The 27,202-nt window shown below is 43.2% G+C and overlaps 3 protein-coding genes across 5 annotated transcripts; 1 reads left to right on the top strand and 2 right to left on the bottom strand.

The window, feature by feature from the left end:
* Positions 1-216: 216 nt before the first annotated feature.
* Positions 217-10,192, bottom strand: ccdc57 (coiled-coil domain containing 57). Its single transcript, XM_086099330.1, has 19 exons — positions 10,021-10,192; positions 9,084-9,245; positions 8,315-8,437; positions 7,886-8,029; positions 6,878-6,986; positions 5,882-5,983; positions 5,641-5,798; positions 5,436-5,510; positions 5,006-5,206; positions 4,199-4,357; positions 3,974-4,136; positions 3,443-3,535; positions 2,511-2,775; positions 2,193-2,375; positions 1,637-1,966; positions 1,472-1,563; positions 913-1,047; positions 604-757; positions 217-511 (listed from the first exon to the last, which is right to left on the bottom strand). Exons 1-19 carry the CDS (start codon positions 10,071-10,073, stop codon positions 300-302), a joined length of 2,913 nt encoding a protein of 970 aa, XP_085955456.1. The 5' UTR covers positions 10,074-10,192; the 3' UTR covers positions 217-299.
* A 676-nt stretch (positions 10,193-10,868) lies between these two features.
* slc16a3b (solute carrier family 16 member 3b) lies at positions 10,869-18,006 on the top strand. Its single transcript, XM_086138103.1, has 6 exons — positions 10,869-10,988; positions 13,750-14,006; positions 14,100-14,243; positions 14,896-15,503; positions 15,580-15,760; positions 16,776-18,006. Exons 2-6 carry the CDS (start codon positions 13,784-13,786, stop codon positions 17,081-17,083), a joined length of 1,464 nt encoding a protein of 487 aa, XP_085994229.1. The 5' UTR covers positions 10,869-10,988; positions 13,750-13,783; the 3' UTR covers positions 17,084-18,006.
* Positions 18,007-18,195: 189 nt separating this feature from the next.
* On the bottom strand, positions 18,196-26,964 carry csnk1db (casein kinase 1, delta b). 3 transcript variants are annotated; one of them, XM_086138104.1, is made up of 10 exons: positions 26,540-26,964; positions 25,076-25,186; positions 24,604-24,752; positions 23,702-23,930; positions 23,417-23,587; positions 23,136-23,284; positions 22,525-22,687; positions 22,168-22,301; positions 21,572-21,637; positions 18,196-19,628 (listed from the first exon to the last, which is right to left on the bottom strand). In XM_086138104.1, the coding sequence occupies exons 1-9, from the start codon at positions 26,613-26,615 to the stop codon at positions 21,587-21,589; spliced, it is 1,233 nt and encodes a 410-aa protein (XP_085994230.1). In that variant the 5' UTR covers positions 26,616-26,964; the 3' UTR covers positions 18,196-19,628; positions 21,572-21,586. The 3 variants fall into 3 exon arrangements, with proteins under 3 accessions (XP_085994230.1, XP_085994232.1, XP_085994231.1); XM_086138106.1 differs by having other exon boundaries at positions 21,572-21,642; XM_086138105.1 differs by lacking the exon at positions 21,572-21,637.
* Positions 26,965-27,202: the final 238 nt, after the last annotated feature.

Here is a 27,202-nt window from a genome sequence, read left to right on the forward strand (position 1 = left end):
CACTATATTTGTATATCTAAAAATGGCACGGGTGATTTAGAGACCAAGCCAACAGAGCCAAAAGGTGTAGCTTTGCTGTGGTTTTCTAGGATAAATAAAAGCATCATTTTGAGTTACAAACGGTAAAAAAAGGGCATTTGCAACTGGACAACTTGTCTTTCCATAATTCCCGTAAATCTTTCACGCTCCAAGTACTTCTCATTATGATTCACGTACTCAAGGAATGTGGAAACAATTTATTAATCACACACAATGGGAATAATGGCGTATAAGTCAAACAACTGTATGCTATGTGTGAATCAGTCTTTCGTATTATAGTTCCTGATCTTGCCGATTTTGCCTGGGGCTCCATGCCGGCAGTCTTTAGGCAGGTTTGACAATACTTTGGAGGGGTTCATCTTCTGCTGCAACTGAGCTGGGGAACCACTATGGATGGGAGCACTGGTCCCGGTCACCATTACTCCAGCAGTGACTGATTTCGCTGCCCTGCTCCTGCTCAGCTCGCTTTCACCTTGATACAGACATGTGGTGTATTTTTTATTGCATTTTCCTTGAGTTGGTATCTTACAAAATGCGAGCAAGGTTTTGTCCGGATAAGGTTACCTTCTGAGTAAACAGACGAACTTAATCCATGGTCCAGTATTTCCCAAATCTCCTTTAATGACTGTAGAGACTCTCCTGAGCTTGGCTGTGTCTTGACCTCCAACGAATTCTGTTGCTGGCTGATCACAGGAGTTTTGTCTGACATCTTAGAGGTCTGAGGAAAGGTACAAGGTCAAATAAAAGATACTGGTTGGGTTTTTGATTCCTATCTCTTTTTTTTCTCTTCAAAATTTCAATTTCCATCAAGGTTGACTTAGATTAGCGACGTGACAGTGAAATCTACATTTAGAACATTTTGTACACTATTACCCCAGACTCATCAGCGGGTTCATGCCTTGTGTAACAAAGGTTGCCGTCCCCTTCCATGGGAGGCCCCCTGCTGTCTGATGAAGCGGCATGTTCGGCAACAGTGTGGGCCTTTTGCCTCACAGCATACTGAAGCTCCTGGACACAAAGACACGCACACGCACAGAGTTGAGTGGGCTCGTTTCGCCCTCTAGTGGTAGAAATACAGAACAGACGGTAAATCAGCTTTCAATTTTCTTTATCGTTTCGCCCTCTAGTGGTAGAAATACAGAACAGACGGTAAATCAGCTTTCAATTTTCTTTATGCTTATCCTGCTTTTTTTGTGCTTATATTAGTAATTAACCGACATGCATTTAATGTAAGATGTTTTGAGGGACTAGTTTCATTTTTACACTTTTACTTGCCACACATTGTTAATATTATTGGTATAGTTCAATGTTATGGCAATACAAGATGTTTTAAGTTTGGGTTGGGAAAGGAATTGAATTGCACATTTATTTCTTAAAACGTTTCAGAAATGGGGGAGAGCGGGGGTTACAGAAAAAAAAAGGACAGACTAACCTGTGTGGTTAGTCTATACTGCAGCTGCTCCAGAGCAGAAAGACGATCATGTTGTTCAATTGTGGCGGAATCTCTTTTTTGTTCAATTACCTCTGTAAGGCACACGATATCAGATTGGCATTCAATTACGCTTGCTCAGCAGAAGAATTACATTTCTTATTGTACCCTCTAATCCAGTGCTGGTGATCCGGGCACGAAGACAGTTGCCCATCTGGATGAGCTGTTGCTTCTCTTTGCTCAGTCGGGCGATATAGGATGCCGCCTGTTTCAGCCTGGCGTGTGCCAGTACAATGTTCCTTTTAACACCCTGAACGTTACCGGATGCAGCACCGGCCATCAGAGCGGAGGTCAGTTGCTGGTGCCACCGATAGAGGTTCTCATCTTGGAATTGTTGCACCACAGCATGTCCGGCGGCTCCTGCTTGCTCCGCATGTGGCCCTCTCGCCGCTTGGCTCCTCAAAGCGGTGGACTCAGCGCGCTGGTCCAGACACAAAACTTGAGGATCCGAACCAAAATGGAAATATTTTAAAATCAAAGCTATTATTATCTTAAAAAATGCCAATTTCCACTTTAAACTCCAGAACCTGTACCTTTTCGATAAGAGGTTTCCACATTGCTTCCCAACTATTATTTTTTTTTTTTACATTTATCTGCCTAAGGTATCTTACAACAGCATGACCCAAAATAATGTTTGACCTCCAAGTTTTGGTATGAAAACTACCTTCCTGAGATCTCTGGTCATGTGGGTGCGGTTTGCCCACAGATGTTTGGGCCAGGGTCTCTTTAAGTGTCCCTGCGGCTGGAACTGACTTCGGCAGCCCCGAAGCAGCTTCTAACTGCTCCTCGAGGTGTCTGCATCGAGCGTTCAGCAGGACCACGTCCTGCTTCAGAGCCTGAGCGTCATCTAAAAAAAAAAAAAAAAGTAACGGAAAGGTCAGCGTTGTTTGCCAGAATCCATTGTGTGATTAATGTTTACATTGTTGGCTTGAACCTTTGGGTGACATTTTCAAATCATCAATTATGTTTCCGTGAAAGAGACCTGACAAATATGCCGGCATGGTGTTGGCAGAGGTGTCCGGATGCTTGGCAAGAGGTTCAGTTGTGGGGGGAGCCGCAATGGCTTCGGAGGCTTGAACTGCCTTGGCGGGGAAGGCTTGAAGCTTGTTCTGTTGATGTGGTACGAGATGACCAAGGTCCTCCATATCCTTTCTCATCTGGGACACCACAGCTCGCAAAAAACTGTTCTGCTCAACCAGGGAATTCATCTCCTCCGACGCCTGCGCATCTGGTTTTGGTGCGAGACCCTGTTGGCATGTAATACAGTATATTCAGTCCACTGATGGGACGGCAATACTTAACACTCAACGCACATTATCTGAGATATTTGGAGTAACATTATTCATACTTAAACTCTCGAGGTGTATTATTTCAACCAGTCTGAGGGGTTTAAACCGCAATAGAAGTTAATATCCAAACATTTATTGGACTTTGCTAATGTCACACAAAGGTACCCGCTCGTGGTCCCATTCCAGAATGATGTCATGGTTTTCATTGCAGCCATTGAGCCTTTCGGTGTTATTTGATAAGGTGTCGTTTTCCCCGTGGTGCTAACAGTTTATGGCAGCTGCCAGTTTGGGGGAGGCAAAGAGTCAAGCTTGAAAGGCCATTAGACTGTAACCTCACAAGGTGCCTGCTCAAAGAAAAGGCCATTGCCAAAAAAATGTACGCAGCACAAGAACTGAAGGACGTCAGCTGCCAACAAAATAGAATATCCAACGCGGCGTGTAGAATGACTGTGCAACTTTCAGGAGATTACATATCTCCTTGTTCAAGAAAGCGCTAAAAAAAATAAATTACTGTGCTTAAAATTCCGTAAATGGGCTTCGAAGTTCAAAACGTCACAACGAAAAAAAGGGAAAAAAAAGTGTTGTTTTTTGTTTTTTTTTTAGGAAAAGGTCCATGCCTACTTACCTGTGCTGCTTTGTCACTCCCCTTTTCAACAGACGGAAGCAAAAGAGTCAACTCATGCAACTCTTTTTCTTTCTCACGAAGCTCTGCCTTTGCCTGATAAAGATGGAAAAAAAAAGAAGAAAAAAAAGAAATCAGATAAGCATCACAGCGTGGACAAAATACTTTGTTTGAATTGAAATTATTAAGATAGATGGGGATGGTCAACCAAGACCTGTAGAGTACATAAGAAGAAATGAGAGGTGATGCTTAGATCACATTACATAACAAGCCATATATCGTACTGTTAATGCTATTTTTGATTGATTGATTTTTTTTATTTTTACAGTATCCGTACTGTGCGCATGTGAAACTTCCTAAGTTTTTTTTTTTTTGCCCCTCAAAATATTTTTCAAAGATAGGCAGCTAATGTACACATGCACACTATGGCTTGTTGTGTGACGTGACCAAAATGTAATCTCTCGTCATTTATTGATGGACACAACAAAAGAAAATACACATTTTGTTTAAGGTCTTTGATGATAAAAGACTGACCTGGTCTCTGGCGAGGGTCAAATCTTGTATTAGCTGCTCATTAGCCAGGTAGTGTTTCGCCTTGACGGCATCATAACGCTCTTGCCATTCCAACTCCAACTGGACTCGGGCCTGTTCTAAGGCTGCCTCTCTTTTTAAACCAGCGTTGACATCTTGCTTGTACCTGACAAAACACAATTGGTCATTCCAATATGAGAGCCACACAGTTCTCAAAAATTTTCTAACCTGTTAATCTCCTCCCTGCTCCTCTCCAACTCAGCCTGGAGTTTGCCAATACGGTTCTGAAAGGTTATCAACTCTGTATTTTTGCCGACCATCTCATTAGAGGTCTGACTCATGTACCGCTCCCAGTCAGTCTGGGCTGTGGTCACTTCGGTGCGAAGCCTGTGGAACACACACACGCACACACACACACACACACAAACCGGTTTCAATGGTTGCTGTTGCGCAGCACGACACACTCGCTTACAAAAAGTATCCCAATAGTGACGGCAATTGCTTTCCGTTGCTGTCGGCTGAAAAAGTTTAGACTGAACATCAAAAGATGCAAACCCACATTCAAATTGGAAGAAAACTTTTTCTTTTTTTTTTAATGACAGACACCTGAATAGTAGCTGTAAATCTAATTACCGTATTTCCCGGAGAATAAGGCGCTTCGGAGTATAAGGCGGACCTTCAATGAATGGCCTATTTTAAAACGGTTTTCGTATATAGGTGCATAGAATAGACGCTCCAATAGTGGCTGCAGTGGCATTATCAATCCACTAGATGGAGCTACGCTAAAGGCAATAGAATACACAATACAGCTTTATTTATATCGAGCTTTCACAATCGTTGCAGCTCGAACAAAGCGTTTTACAGAACATTATAAATACAACGCCCAAGAAATCAGCATATTGATCCATATAGAAGCTCCATCGGATTATGAGGCGCACTGTCGGCTTTTGAAAAAAATCGAACGTTTTTAGGTACGCCTTGTAGTGCGGAAAAAACGGTCCACAAAACATGCCTTTTACACATGATGTGCCTCACCTCTTTATGATGTCATCTTTTTCCTCCAAGGCCACCGCCATGTCTTTTTGTGCCAAGCAAGCTTTCGTAGCTTGAATTTCCAGCTCATTCTTCAGTTTGATGACGTGTTTTTCTGTTCTCTTTAACTGTTTTTTGTGGGCCTGACACCGGGCCTCCAGCTGCTCATCCTTCTCTTTCAGAGCCCGGGTCACGTCCTCGTTTCTTGACGCGCACGGGACATACATCAGTTCATACATTACAGAAACGTCAACCGTGTGTAACAGGAATGGCAGGAGGGTCAAGCGTTTTATAATCCCATTTTTGGTGACATGAGAGAATATCCGACATGGCGACTCACACAAGATGCTGTTCAATTACAAGACTGAATTGTAAGGTGGAAATATGTTTGTTTGGCACATCTAAATGAATGTCCGAGTTTGTGTCGACTCACTTCTTGATGAGGTCATCCTTCTGCTTCTTCAGTTTGTTCTCCGTCCGTTTCAATTTGTCCTCAAGTTCCTTTATCCTTACGCAGACGACAGTGAAAACTTTCGAGGTATGTCGAATACACAGCAGCGTGTATAAATAAAAGTCATTTGAGGGAATTGATAACGGTATGGTAAACACACGCTAACGCTTGTTACATAATGCCGTACCTGACCTCCTTGACAGCAGTGGCTTCGTTCTTCAAATCCACCTCGTGTTGTAATTTGGCCCGGAATTGCTCGCAAAGCTCCTTGGATGCTTTGAGCGCCCGTGTTGCTTGCATTCGAGCCTGACTCTGAGCCTCGCACTCTTTTGACAGTAACTTTATCTGAAGAAAAAAAAAATGCACACAGATGTCAACAAAGGGTAGTGGCAATATTTTGGTTCAAGACAGGTTCATACTTCCGACACCTTAAGGTCCTGGGACAGCAGCGTCGCATGCATCTCATCGAGTTTTAAATTGAACTCGTGCTCCCGTTGTCCGAGCTGTTTGGCGCAAGTTGCCGTCATCTCCTGATGGCCAGAGAGAGCGAAAGAGAGAGAGAGAGAGAGAGAGAGAGATTTGAATTCATTTAACGTTAAGAAAAATATCGCCTCACGTGTTCAGACGGTCTGAGCTCATTCCACCAGGTTGCAATTTCTGTCCTAGCGTGGGAAACAAAAGTTTTAAAATGTAGCCGTGATGATTTACGCAGATTTTCATTTGGCGACACTTAACACGGTGATGGTGATTTGTAAATGATATTTTGATGGCTGTCAGTTTAACACCGGATTCCTCTGACTCATTCAATGTGCGAACATGAGCAGACAAGAATCTCCGACGCTCAGCACGGGATCAACACACTGGAACAGCACATATCCATGCGCTTGGAAAAAAAAAAAAACGGTACCGGTATACAGTGCAGTTTCAGTCTAAAGGTCGGGGGTAGGTGGGGGGTAGTTATTTCAGTCTTGCACATTGTGGCTGTAACATGAGGAAGAGGATCATGGAATCACGCCACTGAAAGAGATAGACTAATGTTGTTCGACTGCAAATAAATCACGATTAAACGCATTTGAAGCGTGTAAGGGGAAGGTCGTTAAATCAAGGATGGCCGACTGGCAGGCCGTGGGCTGTACTTTGAATGGCCTGTTGATTTAGAAAAAAAAAAAAAAAACTGTGCGTGTGTGTGTGGGGGGGGGGGGGGTCAATTAATTTTATTTTTTTTTAGTCAGAAATGCTGGCTAACATTGAAGAGATGTTTTCCACGAAGAACAGGGAAAATATCGCAATGCAAGTAGGCCCGATTGATTTCTTTTTTTTTTTAAGGATTTAAAATGCTATGTAGGACAAACAGTAACCACATTTTGAGCAATTTTACGTGAATGGAAAATAAAAAGAGAAAAAAAAACTGGTTGTGCTTTCACCTGTTTCTGCCGAGCGAGCTCTCCCTCCATCTCTCGCAATCTGTGCTGCGCCTCCAAATACACCCGCTCGTGCTCCTCCGTTTGCTTTTGAATTGTACCTGTCATTGAGCTTCCATCCACCCACACACACAAACACACACACAGACGGGGGAAATTATGATTTTTTTTTTTCCATCATGATTTGATGAATTCTTTGACAATAGTTACTCATTCACCAACGGGAGGCAACGAGAACGGAAATCATCATTTTCAAGCGGTAAGGACAAGTGCTCCAATGTCACTGGTGTTGGAACGAACTGCTTTTGACCTACACATCAAGTGTGTTCCTCAGATCTCAGTCCGTCAGGTTGAGGGGTCTCGACGTCACAATAGCGTCGGGAACACCAGAGAGCACTGCGGGGGAACATTCACCTCCCTTGTTCCCCCTCAATACACGTTTCAACTTGAAACAGAACCTCACAACTTCCTCCCACATTCAGAAGTTGTCAGATGAAACGAGTGTTTGGTAGGGATGGGAAAGAAAGCGAGTACAGAAGTCTGCCGGGGGGTCTTTGTTACGTGCTGCGGATCGTACAACCTCATTAAGAGCTTTTAAGAACAATGCGGCGCTGGACACGGGCCACCTGCAGTCTGCGTCGGCATGGATGTGGACGACAGGGACTTACTGCGCAGGAAGAGGCACCACTTCCTGACAAGGCTGGAGTCCACCCATCAAACAACATCGGTCTTTCTTTAAGATTGGGCGGGGTAGGCGTATCCAACTTTGAAGATTTCCAAACACTCCACCATGTAATGCCCATAACGTTTTTTTTTTCACAACTTGGACTTTATTCCGTGCACTTGGCCATTTCTTTTATTTTTCTACATTATCTACATTTAAATTGAGCCATCTTACATTGACTATGGTGTTGAGCGTTGCTTTCAAATCTTTAAAAAAAAAATGTTTTAATGTAATGTCACATCCAGCTCATTTCCTTCTATTTTATTCCCCTCCTCCTCCAGACTCACTGTCTGAGTTCATCCAACTGCAGCTTTTGTTGAACAGCTCGCTTCTGGCTGAGACGCAGCTCCTCCTGTCTCGCCTCGGCATCCTTGGCTTGCTTCTCCTCCAGCGCGGCAACCTGGAGACGGAGACGGCTGAGCTCCTCCTGCCTGTAAATGACAGCAGTTTTTTTCTCATTACTGTTCAGACTGTTCGGGCAGGACCGGTCCTGTCCTGTTTGTTCCTCTGCTGTAATCCATGAGACACGGTCATCAAATGAATTGGTGGCATTGAAAGTCAACAACGCTCAGCCAATAAAATGATTAAAATGCAGAATTAATAATGATGCAGCTTGAGCTGTTCTTTTGTCATCTAACGTCGTGAAAGGAACACCGTGCAAATTGGAACTCAAATAAAACATGGACCAAAGCAAATGATTGTTGTTGTTGTTCTACCTGTTCTGCTCTGCGTTCACAGCCCTGAGAGTGATGACATCATAGCGCTCAAGATCTTTCTCCCGTTCATCCAGGATCAAGAGATTGAACTGGAAATCCTCTTTTAGCTTCTGGTTTTGATGTCTCCAAAAAAAAAAGTACCAATAAACTATGGATTAGGTCATCTTCTAGATACCATTGTGTGCAAACTAGCGCTAAGACACAAGATAATTTTACTCGAGTGACAATAAGGGACTTTTGAGAGAACACGATGAAAAGAAAACCATCAAGTTTCATATTGACTCTAGATTGTATGCGATATGACTGAATCGCTCAGTATTTTTTTTGCCTTAGGCGTAGGGACAGTTGACATCAGTTACAGAGAGCAAATCGTGTCTCAGAAAGTGGTTTGCATTGTTTCATTTGTCATCCTCGTAGCATTGAATTCTTTTTTTAAATCGTGATGTGTCTTTCCGCACAGAATCTCTTGGTTATTCTTGATAATCCACACACCATTGTATGAAGTGTGGGACGCAGATATCCCAGCGACACATTTCAAAACCATTGCAAATAAAAGCCAGTCCGTCTGTATGGTACAAGACTGTCACGGCCGGGGTGGGGAAATAGGCTCCTTTGTAACATGACGTAACACTGCAAGAGTTCAAAGGTTCAACCTCAAACTACTGTTCAACTGTATTGTTTGCCGTTGAGACATTTCATTCGCTAGTCCGCAACAATCATGTTATTTAATGCAAACAGCCATTTGATATGCATTATTTCAAATTGTTACCGAAGAGAAGTACACTCCTCCTTTGCCTTTTTCAGAGAATCTTCCAACAGATGAATTCTTTTCGCGTGGAGCTCCTTCCACTCCCTCTCTTTATTGGCCACCAGGACCTCCAGGTGTCCCAGTCCACTGTCCGGGGTGTCCCCACCGTCCTGCATTCTGAAACTGGAACACAGAGCCCAAAGCACAAAAATAAATGACGCAAGTTATGTTTTACAGATAAAAAATAGAATACATCAAGATGTGCTTGTGCACATAGACAAAGCTCTGGATAAGTTAATCAAAAATAAACACATCATTAGGTACGCGAGTAAAATTAAAGATTCGTGAGTGCAATGCAACACTTTCTACTTTTGTCCTCCATCAGCACAAATACATTCACTTGCAAATATTTTATTTTTCTTACACTTTCAACAAGTCAACGTGCACTTTTGAAGTGTTGTACACAATCTGCATGATTTTCTTCTTTGTACTCCAAATGCACAAATAAGTGATGTGCATTTTCTTCCCCAAAAGTGAGATGACGTGCCACATACAGTAATTTATGGCACTGAGAGCAAGACTGAATATTTCAATATTGTCAAAAAGTACTCGTATTTGTGTGTTTTTACTTCTTACTGACTCGATGTCGAATCGAATCACAACCTGTTGAAATCAGATTGAATGACAGCCTAAAGAATCGAAATCGAATGAATTTGTGACCTTCTAAATAGGGTACCTTAACAATGCTGTCCTTGATTTCAGACCTACACTGTAGTGTGGATTAGAATGTGGCGTACAATGTCCACTCTGCGCCGACATACCAGATAAATCATGTGAAATCAACGTTCCTTTTGTTTCTATCAATCATCTATCACAATGGGTTCGTGTTTTTTTTACGTTACGAAAAACAAACGTATCAAGTATAAAAATAAGAACAAATATTCACAAGTTGCCCCACCATGTAGCTGCCACTTTATCCTCTCTGGATTTCGACAAAGTTGCCGTAACCATTTGGTTGTTAAAGTCGCCGCTGTTATTGCCAGAGACGATATCCTACATGTCAATGACACAAATGTGCTCAGCAGCGAAAGTGGATACTGATTGCAAACAACTTGCTTGCATGCTACCGAGTTAGCTCCTTAAAGGGGGGGGGGGGGTCAAGTCGTTTCCATGGTAACTGCACGATTGTAATTTCTTCCCTGTCTACACAAACATAGCCATAAATGGTTCCTAGAGTCTACCGCGTAATGATTTATCCGGCTTATTTACTGATCTATGTGTTTTAAACATTTTTATTTTCCTGTTTGAATAAATGCAGCATTTGAATTCATTAAAAAAATATTATCATCAATATTTAAAGTCCAAACTGAACTTCCTTGTATTTCGCCGATATTGATTGTATACAACGAGCCAGCCACCGGGTTAGTTTGTCTGTGGGTCAGTTCACTTGAGCGGGTTTGGTTTCCATGGAAACGGAGAGTTTGTTAATATCTTCCCTGGTGACACAGACACAGCTAAAAATGTGTTCCTAGATATTTGTTTTCCTGACCGAGAATTATATCCACGTTGAAAGGTGTGTGTATAAAGTAAATTAAATTCTAAAACTATATACATAGATATATTTGGATACATAAATACAAAACACATCCATCCTTCTTATACCAGGCAGATTCTTCTGGGTCGTAGTAAGTGAGTACACATAACAACGAGAAATGAGGAAATATGATTCGTTTAATAAATAGCGATCTCCATTTCTTTTACGGCTCAGTCAACGTAAAAAGGCGTGGACATTTTCGAATGATGTAAGTGTAGTGACACAAGTGCCAGTTGGGTGTCCCATCAGCGCAGCGCCGTTTATAAAACCAGTGACGACAGCACGTTCACATGGTCTATTCAGCGGCTCTTCGGTAGACAGCATCACCTCAGGTTTGTGTGCTATTCTGCTTTCCTCCCCCCTCTCTTCTGTTTGACCTTTAAATATGACTCCTTTATGTCTACCGCCGATGGCAACAGCGCAATTACCTACAGCAAAAGCAACAGGTACAGAGAATTTACATGTTTAAAAAAAAAAAGACATGACTGGTAAATGTATTCAGGATATCCTGCACTTGTCACAATCCATTCTAGCCGAGTACTAGTGTCGATGCCCAAAATACCATAAGATTTTTGGAACACGATCTCAGTACGTATTTTTTTAAGCGTGTGTAAAAGGCTGACAAGGGGCCCGAATAACATAAGAATCCCACCGCAATCCGCAGTATGCGTTAATCAAGCATTTCAAATGTCAAAATAATGCAGCGGAGAGAGACGCCGCGTTCCTCACGTACGCCAGCCGGCTTCGTCCGGGCAGCATCCGTGTGACGTCACACTCGTCCATCACGTCAACGAGGCAGCTGGAGTCTCCCAGAATAGTCAGTACAACTCGAAATTCGTCAATACCGCCTGAATCCATATCCATATATCCGAAAAAATAAATAATACGTTGCCCCCCGCCACACATACACAAACACACACTTGAAATGTAAAAGAATGGAAGAACGTCGATCCCCGTGTTTTCTGAGTTATGAAGCAGTGGCGTACGTAGCGTGCGTTGCTCTTGACAGTCGCCTAGAGACCGAATTTGCACTCTATGAACCATAGCCAATCCGCGAATGACTGTAATAGATTGATAAATGGGTGGATGGTTGGATGAATGGTCGAGTGGATTGGATGATGGATCTCCCAGACGGCCGCTTTGACTGAGAAAACCAAATGTTTGAGTAATGTCACCTTAGAAAGAAAGGGCCATTTCATGAAATAATCACCTAAACGTATCATTGTTAAAAACAATTTGAAATTGAAATCAGAAGTCGTGGAAAATTGTGGAATGCAAATAGTTAAAGTACACAACGTATTTATTTTTTGTGAATTTATTTGTTGGTATAAGTGAGCTACAGAATGTGATGTGGTCCCTGACCTTGAGTCAGACACCTGTGACATAGAACGGTAGATAGATCAATAGATAGGTTGGTAGGTAAGTTTGTAGGTGGACACATCAATGCGCAGACATGTCAATGGTTTTACTCTGTAACTGTAGGACACATAAAGCCTGTTGGTATCTGGAGTCCTTTCATCTGACTGTTAGAGATGAGAAATGTTCCGTCCACGTGTGTGCGTGTGTGTCTGTGTCCAGTGTATTGCAGAGGGTCTTAAATTAGTAATGGTGTTGATATTTCTTTGGCACTGAACAGAATAGCGGAGTTGCGCTGGGGTCACTGACACTGTGCCTTTGATAGGAAGGGAGCCAAAAAATCTAATAAAAGGGTGTCTCACAATACAGAATAATATAAAAAGCATATTGACGAGAAACAAATTATATGGTCGCCTATGTAATCAACTTTACTTGTTTGACTTTAGTCCCATTTTGTGGTCATCAGAAATTTATGACACCTCAAGCACTATCTAGTGCAAAAGGCCCTCTTGGATTAAAGGCCCTCTAGATCTTGTGTCTTTCTTGGATTGAATTCACCCAAACGAGCTGGCAGATTTTAAAGTTTGAGTTGGTCTCGCCCTCACTATCAAGAAATTGCTCAAACATGTTTCTCCATTTCTCAATACAATGACGACACATCCCATATGCCATTTCACAAGGCTGACAGTAAGACTGAATAGGGCACTGTCGAGCTGAACCTGTACAAGGAATGTTCGTCACACACCGGTTGCCTCACATGACCTCCGTTAGATGGGAATTGAACTATTGCCTGTGTTTTTGTTTCTTTGGATTTTTGTGTCTTTTCTGCACAACAATGTGAGAAGACTTCCAGCGTTACATCATCACTTAATGCATTCCTGTGTTGACAGTTTAACATTAAGAGTGTTGGCCTTGTTTTTACATTTGTGTGATGACAGTTCTTACAAAGTGAGTGAGTGAGCATATGTTACAAAGTGAGCATATGTTATTCGGAGCTAAGAATACAATAAAACACATTCCACATAGGCCTATCAGGTGTCAACACATGCTCCAATACATTTCATAACACACCCGGCTAGCAAACAAAGAGTTCCAATCCGTACCTGCGTATCTTTGTATGTTGTGCAATTTGGGTCTCAAACAGATTTCAAAATGGACACTGCATTCGCATAGCATAATTTGTACGCTTCTCAAAATGCTGCTAACATGCATTATAGGGACCGCAAAACCTCTTGAGAGACAGCAAGCGTATAAAAGCTGCTCCAATGTCAAATTTACGCAACGGGCAATGGAATGATATGCTTCCAAAAACTGGAACTGGTCGAATGTGTCAAATCCTGATGGCCTCACGTCTATTTGGATGCAACCTGAATTTTAAACAGAAAAAAAAAGGTGTATGGTGATTTTTGGGACACCCTGTACAGAAAATAATCATGAATATAAACAATACAAAAATAACTATCGAGAAACAAAAATGCAAAGATGATAAAAACACATATGACTCATGTTGAGTCGTTATTAGAGTCAGTAGGAGAACCAAGTGGCTCACAAGGATGCCACAGAAGACGCCGTGTTCCCATCTTAGCATCATTTATTGATTGCCCCTAACCTCCAAGTATCCACAACGATTTAAAATAGATCCACTGTAAACAAGTTAAACTTAATTGTGACTAAGAATAATTTAAAGGAAGATAACGGTGTTTTAAATGGATGATGTTTTTTTTTTTTTTTTTGCAGCTTCTGACGACGATCACATCAATCCGAAAACAAAATGGGGGGTGCGGTGGTGGACGATGGACCTACTGGGGTGAAGGCACCCGATGGAGGCTGGGGCTGGGCGGTGTTGGTCGGCTGCTTCGTCATCACCGGATTCTCTTACGCCTTCCCCAAGGCCGTCAGCGTCTTTTTCAAGGAGTTAATCAGGGAGTTTGACGTCGGATACAGTGACACCGCCTGGATATCATCCATTTTGCTTGCCATGCTCTATGGCACAGGTCGGCGCTCGTGACACACGGAGTTGCAGTTAAATATAATAATACCGTAATGAAACTGGTGGGATCTCATTGTTTTTGTTCCTCACCCCCCAGGTCCCCTGTGTAGTGTATTGGTGAACAGGTTCGGCTGCCGACCGGTGATGATGGTCGGAGGACTATTTGCCTCACTGGGAATGGTTCTGGCTTCCTTCGCAACCAGCATCATCCACATATACCTTTGCATCGGTGTCATTACAGGTAGAGTTCCAGCAGAACGTCTGCATTAGGCAGACGACTCGACATAATGACAATCAAGGCAAAAGCTAAATGAAAAAGCTTCGAATGCCGACTGTTGCCCAACAAGTATTTATTCATGTACTTTGATTGTTGTGCATCGATTACTTTGTGAAATACTGCTGCATTGTCCAGTTGACTGAGTACTCAAAGTAGTTTGGAAAACAAAGTAGAACCTCTAATTTAAATCCCACTGTGTGTGTATTGCCGTGTATTTTCAAGCAAGGTGTACAGTACTCAAATACTGTACAATCGTAGTGAAAGTGGCGCGACCTAGTGGAAGAAATGGTGAATTGCAGATAAATTAAGCCTTTCCATTTGGTGAAAATGGAAATAAAAGGAGAAATTTAGATCTTTGGCCAACGTGAAAATACGTGAAACGTTTACAAAGTTCGATCGAACAGGTGCAATAACCATTCTAACAATATAAAAAGGATTTGGATGATTAAAGGGGCCGCTTTGGCATAAACCCTACATTGATTGTGATTCTCACTCACGACAAATATTCCAGTTCTTGGATGACAGTCCTCTTATGTAACTGTTTTTTTTCGTTGATCCCATTGGGAGTCACGTGGTTCTCAATTATGTCTGTAACACTGCCCTCTTGTCATTTCAGGTTTGGGCCTGGCATTGAATTTCCAGCCATCGCTAATCATGCTAAACCGCTACTTCAGTGAGAAGCGACCTTTGGCCAACGGCCTGGCAGCCGCAGGCAGCCCCGTGGCTCTGTGCTGTCTCTCCCCCCTGGGACAAATTCTGCAGTACCAGTACGGCTGGAGGGGTGGTTTTCTCATACTTGGGGGGATGCTGCTCAACTGCTGCGCCTGCGGTGCCCTCATGAGGCCCCTCTTGCCGCCAAAGAAACATCTGGAATTGGAGGATGGCCTTCTTACTGCTACAGAGGAGAAGAAGCTCCAGCCAAAGAAAAAACTGCTGGACTTCAGTGTGTTCAGGGACAGAGGATTCGTCATATACACCGTCGCGGCCTCGATTATGGTTCTGGGCTTGTTTGTGCCCCCAGTGTTCGTGGTCAACTACGCTAAAGGACTCGGCTACGAGGACACGACTTCAGCACTGCTGCTCACCATTCTGGGATTCGTAGATATGTTTGCTCGTCCTCTGTCCGGAATCGTTGCAGGTACGAAGTGGGTACGGCCGAGGTGCGTCTACCTGTTCAGTTTTGCAATGATCTTCAACGGCGTCACCGATCTCATCGGATCACAGGTAAGGAGAAAGGCTTTCGATCGGGATATTGAACGGACGCCGGGCATCTTTGAACACCTCTTGTCTCGGAATTCAGGCAAACACCTATGGGGGCCTGGTGGTTTTCTGTATCTTCTTTGGCATGTCATACGGCATGGTGGGAGCTCTACAATTTGAGGTCCTGATGGCTATTGTGGGGACGGACAAGTTTTCCAGTGCCATCGGCCTTGTGCTTCTGATGGAAGCAATAGCTGTATTGGTGGGACCTCCTGGAGCAGGTAAGCGAATTCTCTCTTAACTCATTCAGTACCAGCCAATTCTGGATCAAGCCTGAAAAGACGTTTAAAAACGTCTTTGGGAGTGAATGAGTTAACTATGTTTTGGAATACTTGAGTTGAGCTCCTCATACTAAGTTTCGTGCGCAGATATTTACGGGGGCAGAATACTTATTTAACTTCGGTATTGTGCATGTTCTCCCCGGGCCTGCGTGGGTTTTCTCCGGGTACTCCGGTTTCCTCCCACATTCCGAAAACATGCATGGCAGGCTGATTGATCACTCTATATTGTCCCGAGGTGTGAGTGAGGGTGTGCATGGTTGTTCGTCTCTGTGTGCCCTGCGATTGGCTGGCTACCAATTCGGGGTGTCCCCCGCCTACTGCCCGAAGACAGCTGGGATAGGCTCCAGCGCCCCCGCGACCCTAGTGAGGATGAAGCGGTTCGGAAGATGAATGAATGAATGAACTTCGGTATTGATTTTCGGGAACACAATCGACAGAGTAAATAAGTCGATGGACTAAGGAGGTGACGGGAAGCCAAACACAATGTCAAAAGTCAACAAGCCCCTCTTCAAATAGAGGGGGGGTTAACTCAAATAAATACCCATCATCTGATGTCAAAATCCTCTTTTTTTTTGAGGGGTGGGGGGTGATGACAGAGAAGGTTTTTTTTTGGAGTGGTAAATAAAGAAAAAGGGGCTCATGGTCAAGAGCACTTTCCTCTTAGGCACCATTCGGGGTCTATCTGTGCACGTGCCTGCACAGGACGACATAAAATACACAAGGGTCCTGTTTTCACTGGATTGAAGATCTTTTTGACACGATGTAGTGAAGGATATACTTGATTAACATAGCAAAAAAAAATCTTGAATGATTGTGACCGTCCTGCCATGAACGTTTATTTATGTCAAAGGATAAAAATATTTTAGATTTGATGAAAAAGCATTGGAACAATATGGCGGCGATATGGTGCCGGTAAAGTATCTTAAGTGACGTAGGCCGACGTCCTCTCCTCCAGGTCGCCTCTTGGATGCCACCCATAAGTACATGTACATCTTCTTGTTGGCGGGCTGCGAGGTCACGTTGTCAGCCATTGTGATCGCCCTGGGGAACTTCCTGTGCATCACAAGGAAACAGAAAGAGCCGGAGGCAAAGCTCGAAATGGCCGCGACGGCTGCGGAGAAGTGGAGCGTAGGCGATGAGAGAGACGGCCCGCAGGAGACGCTGGACGCGGAAGAAAGGGGGGAACACAACGGGAAAGCTGACAATTTGAATGCAGCTGGGGACAATGAGCAGACGGGCGGTGGAGAGGAATCGTCATTATAAAAATGTCATGAAAGAGACTGTATCAGTATTAAGAGGAGAAACACCAACATGTCAAATACGATCAAAGTATTGAGTAAAAGGAAGGAAGTTGGGCAGTAAATTGGCGTTTAACCTCAATACCGTCGTAGGATTGCCAATTTTAAACAAGAATTTCTCTCAAATCTTTTTGCTTCTACTCCGCTCCCGCCACCTCATGAGCTGTACACCAAGGGCATTTTATGAATAGTTTGCAGTTTTGTACGACTGCACTGCCTCACACTTGAATAATTTGCTCATCTTGTTGAGCTAAGTAGGGGCTCACAAAAAAAAAAGCACTAAGCCGAACACTAAGCACCAAGCCTAACAAACCAAATAAATATGTACGATGTGGGGGGGAAGTAACTATTGCATTTTCCTTAAAAGAGTCCTCTCCTGCCCCCCCCCCCCAAAAAAAAGACCACTCGTGCTCTTCAAATACACGGACCATGATGATTTTCATGTATTGGGAAAGTCCCAATATACACTTTGATGTCCATTTTTTCTTTTAAACCACAAGTACATTTCATTTTTGTTTAACACTATTAATGGGACACACCGAACTCAATAACATTCCCCAAGCAAAGCTCTAATACCGCACATGCTGCAAAATGTAATATTTAGACCGTACGTTCATTTTTTTGAGACTCGATGCTGCTTGATGATTTTGCCGTTATCATTTCAGCAGTGATTTATGTCCATTTCATTTGTTCTTTATGATGTTGCACAACTGGAGTGACGTGGCGTGTCAGGTTCAATATACGTTGTGATGTCTGCTTCCTCTAAAAATGATTTGTGAATCCAACAAACATGCAGTGAAATCTATTTTGGCTGAAGCACGGTGACAATACATGTTAGTTGTACTGTACTCTGAAAAATAAATTATCTATGTGTGCATCTTTTCTGCATGGAGTTGTTTTTTTTTTTGAGTAAGTTCCACACGGAAAGAGACATTTCTATCTATGCTTCTATTTTGAGCTGTCTTATTTCAACTATCGTACTTGGATAAGCTCATACGGTTTTTGAAGCTTGAACAGTACCTCAACGTTGGTTCAGGTAGACCGTCGCGGACAGCCATGGCACGAAAAAAAAAAAGATACAAGGAGGTAATTTATTTACAATTTAGGTACACAAATACAGTGGCAAATATAAATGTGAGAACAAAAGTTGTTGGCCCAGTGACTAATTTTTCTTCAACTCACTGACTAAAGAAGTTTCAAAATCAAAAACTACTGGGCATTATTTCAACAGAAATGGCTACTCGCAGCCAGACGTCCAATACACAATTAAATTCGAATTGGGGGTGAGGGGGATAGAGGAAAAAAATAAACACACCCACACAAACACACCCACAAAAAACTCAGTCAGTACCCCTGACAGCCAAGTGTATGAAGAAACAAACAAACAAAAAAAAAAGAGTTGGCCACATTCAGTACAGTGCCCGCGACCAGCACTGCTCTGTGACAAAAAGGGGCGGACGGGTGCGGGGTTGGGGTGACAGGACGCACACCGACAAGCAGATGCTACACATAATTACGGCTGCCTAACCTTGCCGCAGAGCAGGCCCCCTAAAGCAAAGCTTTCGAAATAATGCTCGGATCCCCAACTAAGAAGGAAAGAAATCAAAAGACAAAAAAGATATATTTACACATCTACATTGCAAGTATTTCACAGCTTCAAAAACAATACAAAGGAGACGACGCAAAAATGTTTTATCTGGACACAGTGAAGAGAAATCTGGTCAACAGTGTCAAATGAAGCGCTCGCCACCTTTCATAAAGTGCAGTTGTTTTGGCTGACACTAAGGGAACAGGGCCCACTGCACACTGCACTGTTGACAAAAACTATGTATTGAAACTGAAGGGAGAATACATAAGCCTCCTGCGTCTGAAATACCAAAACGTGTTTGGTACATTCACTGGATGTGTGTGTAATCATACACACCCTTTAACTTGATACCAAAAAAAAAAAAAAAAAAAGACGTTTCATTGATGAGTGTGACAAGACGGTAAAGACATTGGGCCATAAACTGAGTATGTAGTGGGATTCAGAGAGAGTTTGTCGATTATACTTGGGGAAAAAAACGAAAAAGTTGCCATGTTGGCCCTGGACACAATCATTGCCTTGAGACATGCGTCGAAAAAAACAAAAACGTGTGACCGGCTTGGGGAAGGGCAGTGCAGCTTGTCCAGATATCTTCCGCAAAAGTGGACAGAAAACAGTCCTAAAGTCCAACACTTAGACCGAGACACAAAAACCAAAAGGGGACGCGGCTTGGGGGTGGTCTAAGGGGACAAAAGTCAACAAGGTGAGCGTACTGAGAGCAGTCAGTAAGAAAGCACTTCCAATTAGCCGGTCGAAGTGAAGTGGCTTCCCGCGGTAGCTGATGCAGTAGTAATTCAGAGTGGCAATAGTACTTTTGAGTCTGTCTCGTGTCTCAGTGGGCGCAGACTAGACTGCGTGGCTGCGTGATACTGGCTCATCGAGGAGCGAGAGGATGGAGGATAGCAGGCAGTGCGCTTGACACCATCTGGAGGGAAAAAGAGAAAGGAAAAAGGAATGTCAGGCGAGGCGTGATCCAATTTGGAGCAGATTGGGGTGTGGGGTCTGAAGACACCCCTTAAAGAATGGATGTGCATCCTATTTAGAGCCACTTGATAATCTGGCCTTTGACCGCTTTGGTCGGAAGTGAAAAATAAGGCTCAATAATTGCTTACGTCACCTTTGACCAAGCACATTCAGCTAATCACAGATGCAACCAGGACGCAAAGCGGTCTCGTTTGAACAAACACGGAAATACAGTAGCTGCGTTGTCGACAAGACACTTTCGAACATTTGCTAAACGAGGATATGAGATAATACTGCGGTCAAGCGGAATGTGAGTCGGGTCAATCTCGTGATGCCAAAGTCAACTGAGTCAGCGTAGATGGGGCCAAATCTGTAGAGCGTCGCCGGAATCAAACGGCTTCGAGCAGGTGCTACTTGGACAAACACAGAGTCTGGTCCTCGGGAGCTCCTATCCAGCCTGTTTTAGTGGTCTCTATTCCCACAACATCGGTATCAGCTGATCTTTGTCTGGTGTCAGTCACCGAAGGAGCCAAGACAGTCTCGTTCCCCTCATCTCACTTCTAAAATGGTGCACTACTGCCCTCTGTTGGCAGTTTGGCTCATTACCACTCCTCAAAGCGTTTGCAATTCAAAAAGCTATCGCATGAGCTGCAGATCATATCCAAAGACAGAATTCGACCTTTGGCGCTGATTCTTTATTTTTATTTTTTACTCCTAATAGACTTTAAAAAAATAATGTCATTACTTTGGAAAGGTTACAGGGGTTGAGACTACCCTGTGTTGTGACTTTGTGGTTACACCAGCGTCATAAGAATGCAACTTTATCTTAAACCAAGGACCTAGTGTAATGGTTATCTGTCAATGTTTTGCACAGCAGTGCACCAATAATTTAACAAACAAAACAACACCAATCTGTTGTGCACTTGAAGATTAAAAAAAAAATCCACATAATACAAGTAAAAGGTTGGCATCCTGGAAAATTAGTTCACAGCCAGCAGAAAAAGTTTGCAGCCATCCAGTCATTACTCAACACACAGTGTGTGTGCGCGCGTGTGTGTCACTTGGGTTGTCACTTTGGCGAAGGTGCAGCTTACGCCCCGAAACATCCTAAACCCCTTTTCCTTTGAAAAACACAGCGCACTAGGTGTCGGAACAACTGGATGGCGTGCCTTCAGCCAGAGCCATGAGGAAGCTTTAAGCTGAGATGCAAAAACAAGTAGCTTAATCTCGTGCAAGTGTTACGGGGTCAGAAAAAAAAATCACAGAGGGGATGCAAGGACGCAGGTTTTGGCAGGTAAAAACAACATCAGAAACCCACAACTGCACCAAGCCATACTGGGGGGGGAGGGGTGGATAAAGATGGAAGGAGTCCATTTTGGGCCAGTGAATATATTGCTGTATGTGGCATCAAACCAACGGTGCAAGCAACAAGCCAGAAAGACAAAGGTTTTCAAAAGGATATTCTTTTCGGAACCGAGTAGGCAATTGAGGGGGCAGAGGGGTGTGTTACATACTTGGACTATGGTGCACACTGTGATGCATTATCCAGACCAGCCCTCATGACTGCAACCTTTGACCTCAGATGCATAAAGTCTATTCTACACACATTTACTGGCTGCCTCGTTCGCACTTGAGGCGAGGTTTGATCAAAGAAAATTCGCTTGGTGTTAGTTACATATCTTCCACTAATCAGAATGAATAGCGGAGATTTGTGTAAAAGTGCGGGAAAAAAATATGCTTGAATGAGGAGCATAATTTTAACTCATTCACTCCCAAAGACGTTTTTAAACGTCTTTTCAGACTTGGTCCAGAATTGGCTGGTACTGAATGAGTTAAGGCAGTACAGTGTCGAACTGGAAGATGGATAAATGCATTCCTGGTGCTTACAGGGGCTGTGGAACTCACCCAGTGTTGCCACGGTCACACAAGTATGTGGCGAGCGTCTACTTGGCGTGATGTTCGTAGGGAATGCTATTCTGAGGTTGGGGGAAGGGAGAGACAAGGCCCAATACGTCAAGTCAGACACCTTGTCATGGAGCAACTGCACTACCGGTTAAACAGACGAAAAGAGCAGCACCTCAACACAAGGTCCGAGTTGCTGCACAAGAAAAGTGGAGGGAACTCGCTTGATGGGCTTTTTTTAAAGCTTTTCCACCCCGTTTTCTAACGTAGCAGTTGATTAGTTGTTCGGTAACAATGATCTCAACTCCATTACAGCAGCAGACAGAATTTAGAGACATGTAATTAATTCACTTGCATGACATGCAGTTGTTCTTTTTTTTTTTTGTGATTCATGGCGATCAGCAGCACACACAGCAGCGACCCCGTGCCACGATTCACAGCGGGCAGGGCAACCATATCTGCTTGATGGTTAGTTCTTCAACAAAAGATGAAAATAACGCTCTTCCCATGTCTGAGGAGGGTCGGGATCAAAATGGGGACTCCTGCAATATGCGCTTGAAAAATCTCAATGAGCAGGAATAAAGTCAAGGGTCTTGTACCTGTGAGGTGGACATGCGCGAGTTGTCTTGCCGTCCAGTAAGATCCGAGGAGGAGACGTTGACGGGGGCGCCGCGGTGCAGTCGCATGCTGACTTTTCGCTCACGTTCCATGCCAGATGCTTGACGTGGGGACGCTGGAGATTAGAGGGGGAACTTCAACAACTTACAAGTACCAGTAAACAAGAAGTGTTGACATCTGGAACTCCCACATTGCAGTTGGCTGACACCTGATACTACTTTTGAAGCTTGTAAATTCCGGGGTCAACTTCAACCAGCGCAATTCCCATCAGTACCATTAAAATGACTTTGCTAGCCGGTGTGAATGACGCATTACTAACCGAGTGACCATTTGCAAACCTGTATGTGAAGTGGGTGTCAGCGGCGGGGCTCCGTCTTGGCCCGCGCGAGGTCGCCCCGATGCGGCGGGTACTCCTCTGGTCGCCGGGTTCCTGCCATGTCTCAGCCTGTCCTCTCGGTCGCGGCGCTCTCTCTCCGCCTCTTCTGCCGCTCGGTTGGCTCCCTGTTCAAAACAGCGTTCGTCAGAAAAATCACACCAACAAATTCGGGATATGACCTGAACACAAGTTGGAATAATAATATTGTTGGATGTTATTTAACATCAGTAGCATCTGACTATTAACTCATTCAGTACCAGCCAATTCTGGACCAAGTCTGAAAAGACGTTTAAAAACGTCTTTGGGAGTGAATGAGTTAATATAAAAAAGTGGCTGGCCTGCATTAAAGTTACAGAAGAATACAGGAAGAAAAAAAACGCTCACCAAGCAAAACTATGAGCAAAATTCAAATAAAAACAAAATGTGTGCATTATTATCTCAGCTACATTTGCTCTACCGTAGGCAGAAATGAAAAATTGCACTGGCATGTCTGCCACACACGCCAAAGGAAGCAAAGCACCTTTTGCATGCCAAAATGTATTCATGCAATAAAGTTGGTCAAGTAATACTCACAAACTTGAGCATATTCCAGTCAAACACATAGTCATAAGAGAATCCCTGTCTGTGAAAAAGGTTCCGGAAAAGCTGTCGCAGGTATGAGTAGTCTGGCTTGTCGTCAAAGCGGAGGGAACGGCAAAAATTCAGGTAGGTTGCAAATTCAGCTGCGGCAGAGACAACAACTACTATTAGCCGGGACCTAATAATTCACTAACTGGAAAAAGAAAATCACCATCATAATAATAATTTAAAAAAAACATACAAACTATTGCAAATGATCCAAGAAGTTGACTCACATGGGTATCCCTTGCATAGAATCTCGATTGGGGTGGACATTTTCTTTTCACTGATGCGTTCATACTTCTGTCTCTTGGTGGCAGCCTTGAGGCCTTGCCAAGGCAGGGAGCCCAAATTAAAATACATAAGAACGTAGCCCAAGGACTCCAGATCGTCACGCCTTGACTGCTCTGTAGAGGATGGCAGAAAAAAAAAAAAAAGTGTTCAACTTCCAATTACGTTTTAGGCAAGTCCAAACATGTTGACTTCAAAAAGGAGCATGTTCCATTTGCGTGAGTATGTACCAATCCCCAGATGAGTGTTGATGGAGGCGTATCTTGCAGTTCCAGTCAAGTTCTTGTTCTCGCGGTACGGTATGTGCTGGTGAGTGCGGGCGTCGCGGTATTTTTTGGCCAGGCCAAAGTCGATGATGTAGACCAGGTTGCCTTTTTTGCCGAGCCCCATCAGAAAGTTGTCAGGCTTCACATCTCTGTGGATGAAGTTCTTGGAGTGAATGTACTCGATGCGACTGATCTGTCGTAAAAAAAAAAAGAAGGATGACATTATATTCATATTTTGTGGGGAAAAAAATTATTAAAGGCAATAGTACGTGACTCGCTCCCAAAATGTTAGAAGACTCAGCAAATGACGGTGGCAGATTAGGTTGTCACAGACATTCCAACAATTCATGGGCAGCAGATATTTCTTCGTCATGTTTTGGGGGGATGAGAAGGGCAACCTACAAATTGAAATAAAAAGCTAACAAGAACAACCTATCTACCAAGTTGGATTGATTATGCAATAACTGTCAAAACATTTGCCCCAAAACTTGTTTGAGCATGATCCGCAGAAGAATGCATTGAATTTGGGAGGCGCACCTACATTAAAGTCAGGGCACAAACCATGCCTGTCATGGAAAGAGTGTGTGCACAGTCTGTCATTACAACAGTCTTGTCTTCTAATTTTTTGGTCACAGAATGGGTGAAGACGTTTGCCCGAGCTTATTTCGGGTGCAATGGTGTCAATAATTGTTTCAACATAACGAGGAAAAGCAGCATGAGCGCAGCAAGGAAAAAAAAAAAGTCAAGCAAGAAGTGGGTGATAGGATCCGCGAGCAACTACATCAAGCAATTGGGAGCCGGGATGAAGTATGCATGATATGCGTGTCCGGAAATTAGTCCAGGCGAAGGCGTGTCAGTCATCTCACCATCTGATCAGCAAGGAGGAGGACCGTCTTGAGGCTAAACTTGCGGGAGCAAAAGTTGAAGAGATCCTCCAGGCTGGGCCCCAGCAGCTCCATCACCATTACGTTGTAGTCACCTTCTGCCCCACACCATTTTATGGTCGGAATACCCACTACAAGCACAAAAAAAGGAGACGGTTGTCTAAAACAGAGAACGAAATTGAAAATATGAGAATTGGAACGGACTGGAAGGTCATTGTGTGGCTTGGACATTAGATGGCAAAGTCTGAAATTCATACTTTTGGATCATTACACCATTTTACCACCCTACATTCCATAGTTGCTTTATTTCGCCCCAAAAATGTTGACAATCGAGTTTCTCGATAGTTTGAACTGTAAAATCACCAAATGCTAGAATTTACGATTTTGTGAACAGGGAATCACAAATAAGGGGGGGTTTATTGTTGAGACAGGAGAAAAGGTTCCATGACTTTACCTCCTCCTTGCATCATTTTGTAGATCTTGCTTTCGATGTGGAGTTGGGGATGCTTGGTCTTCACACATTCCAACTTAATGGCAACCTCTTCGCCCACAGAAATATCTGTGCCTAAAATTGGAAACGCATATAGACACATGTTGTGAACCCAAAGCATTTTTTTCATCAACATGAAAGTTTCAAAATAAATAATTTGTACAACTACCTCAAAAACAAAAAACCCCAAAACCATGGGAAAAGGACAACTGCAGTGATGTTATTACTGACCTCTCACAAGTCTGTTCAAAAGATTTTCTACTCACAGTCAGCTTGTGAAAGCATAATCAATGTGTGGGAACAGATGTATTTTTTTTTGGTGATGAGACCACATAAGGGTATCAGAAATATGAAATGTGTGCATCAAATGTGTTCAAACCATTCTAATGCCAAATTACAATACATGTCATGCGGCCCTTTTTTTTTTTTTGGATATCATGTAAACCTCCAGCGATCAATGCTCAACCCATGAGCAAAGACAGTGAAGCCCTTGCAGGAGTAATCGATGCTAAAGTCTACAATCTTTTATTGTCATGCATGTTAAGCTCCTGTTGCGCTGCCATGTCATTTCCAGCCAAGCCAAAGGCTCAAAATGAAGGATTAATCAATTCTGACGAACACACAGTTGCTTTTTAGATATGCTCATCATCGAGGTATAAGGAATTATCAGATGTACTTGAATGAGACAAATCAGTGACATGCATGCATTTGGACAAAGACCTCTTGAGTCCAATGAAAGATGAAATGCTAACGTTACCGCTCACTGAAATTTAGTGTAGAACACGATTGAAGCCACCACACGCAACGATTGTGTGACTAGAAAACGACCTTAAATCATTCAATTATAAAATGTGGATACGGGTCCTGAGAAATTCGAGAGCAACGAACTGAACTGCTTTCATTTGCAGAGGCATCACAGCTAGAAAGATGAGATCGTGGCCTTCGCCGTGCTGACGGGTTGTATTGTGTAACTACGGCCAACTGTTTGTCGACCGACTCGACTGAAAACGAGAAGCTTGTAGCAACGGATAAACAACAGGAACTTCTGGGTGGGTCTTCTCAAGCACAACCCAGAAGTCAGCTTGATTGTCCAATTCATTTGACGTAACATATTCCACTGAACCCCCCCCCCCCCCAACTGTCTAGATAGTATTGCCAAAAATGAACAGTAACTCGATTAATTTAACTCCAATTGTGTTTTTCAACACCACATTTTCAGGTGATGGCTATGAGTCAAAGAGATGAACACTAGATCTGAACTAGAACTGTTAGCTTAAAACAGTGGCTGATCTCAACACAAAGGTTAAGATCAGCAACAGTGACGATAGCTCTTGAAACGACTGCTCGTGTCACGTCGATGCGGGGCACACGTCAAATATATTCAACACGAAAAAACAAGATGAAAACAATTATGCATATGTTACTTACCCAAATAGATATCACCGAACGATCCACTTCCGATTTTTCTTCCTAGTCGGTATCGGTTCCCCACTCGAAGTTCCATCTTGTCGCTGTCTAAATTAAGCGTTCCCTTGCCTTAAATCTACTAAACTTTCCACTTTTTATTTATCTGACTACCTGCCTTAAATGGTTGACAAGCCACCAATTCTCAATGCTTCTCTCCCCGGAATCGGTTCCTTCTGTACAATCCAAAATTCACCATCCCTTTTCTCCTTGTCTGAGAGCCGAAGACCAATAATTTTGGTATCAATCGACAGCGTAAAACACGTAGTTAGTGTTCTCTACTTTTGAAAAGTCATTTTAAACTAAAAAACAAGAGGATTGAGATGGATTTAATCGTTTAGCAGTACTCGTCCAGCTCACCTCTAATCGTTAGGCAAGTTTTTTTTCATCGTCGTGAAAGCGGGTTGGACAGTGACGTCACTTCCCCTAGCAACCACTGGCAGATATGGAAATTACTCAAATCTTTTACCGGACCATGATATTCATTATTTACCCATTATGTCGCTCTGTTTAATCGATAATGTAAAACGAACAAGCACTTATGGGTGGCTTTGCAATCTGTACTTGTTGCTTTAAATACAATAAGAGACTGCGGATGTTGGACATGGGGCATTTTAATTCGAATAA

This window comes from Hippocampus guttulatus, chromosome 19, assembly GCF_054856545.1.
Source record: "Hippocampus guttulatus isolate MCC_2025c chromosome 19, RoL_Hgut_1.0, whole genome shotgun sequence".
Lineage (NCBI taxonomy): Eukaryota > Metazoa > Chordata > Actinopteri > Syngnathiformes > Syngnathidae > Hippocampus > Hippocampus guttulatus.

Bases quoted from the DNA above. Each gene is read 5' to 3' on its own strand.
- ccdc57 (XM_086099330.1), bottom strand. From the start codon at position 10,073: ATGGTTACGGCAACTTTGTCGAAATCCAGAGAGGATAAAGTGGCAGCT. The intron at 1,564-1,636 runs GTACAATAAGAA...TGTGCCTTACAG, and splicing joins CACCAGCACTGGATTAGAGG to AGGTAATTGAACAAAAAAGA. The intron at 758-912 runs GTAATAGTGTAC...ACCTTTCCTCAG, and splicing joins AACCCGCTGATGAGTCTGGG to ACCTCTAAGATGTCAGACAA.
- csnk1db (XM_086138105.1), bottom strand. From the start codon at position 26,615: ATGGAACTTCGAGTGGGGAACCGATACCGACTAGGAAGAAAAATCGGA. The intron at 23,588-23,701 runs GTACATACTCAC...CATCCTCTACAG, and splicing joins CAACACTCATCTGGGGATTG to AGCAGTCAAGGCGTGACGAT. The intron at 19,629-22,167 runs GTACAAGACCCT...TTTTCCCTCCAG, and splicing joins CGCGCATGTCCACCTCACAG to ATGGTGTCAAGCGCACTGCC.
- slc16a3b (XM_086138103.1), top strand. From the start codon at position 13,784: ATGGGGGGTGCGGTGGTGGACGATGGACCTACTGGGGTGAAGGCACCC. The intron at 14,244-14,895 runs GTAGAGTTCCAG...TTGTCATTTCAG, and splicing joins TTGCATCGGTGTCATTACAG to GTTTGGGCCTGGCATTGAAT. The intron at 15,504-15,579 runs GTAAGGAGAAAG...CTCGGAATTCAG, and splicing joins CCGATCTCATCGGATCACAG to GCAAACACCTATGGGGGCCT.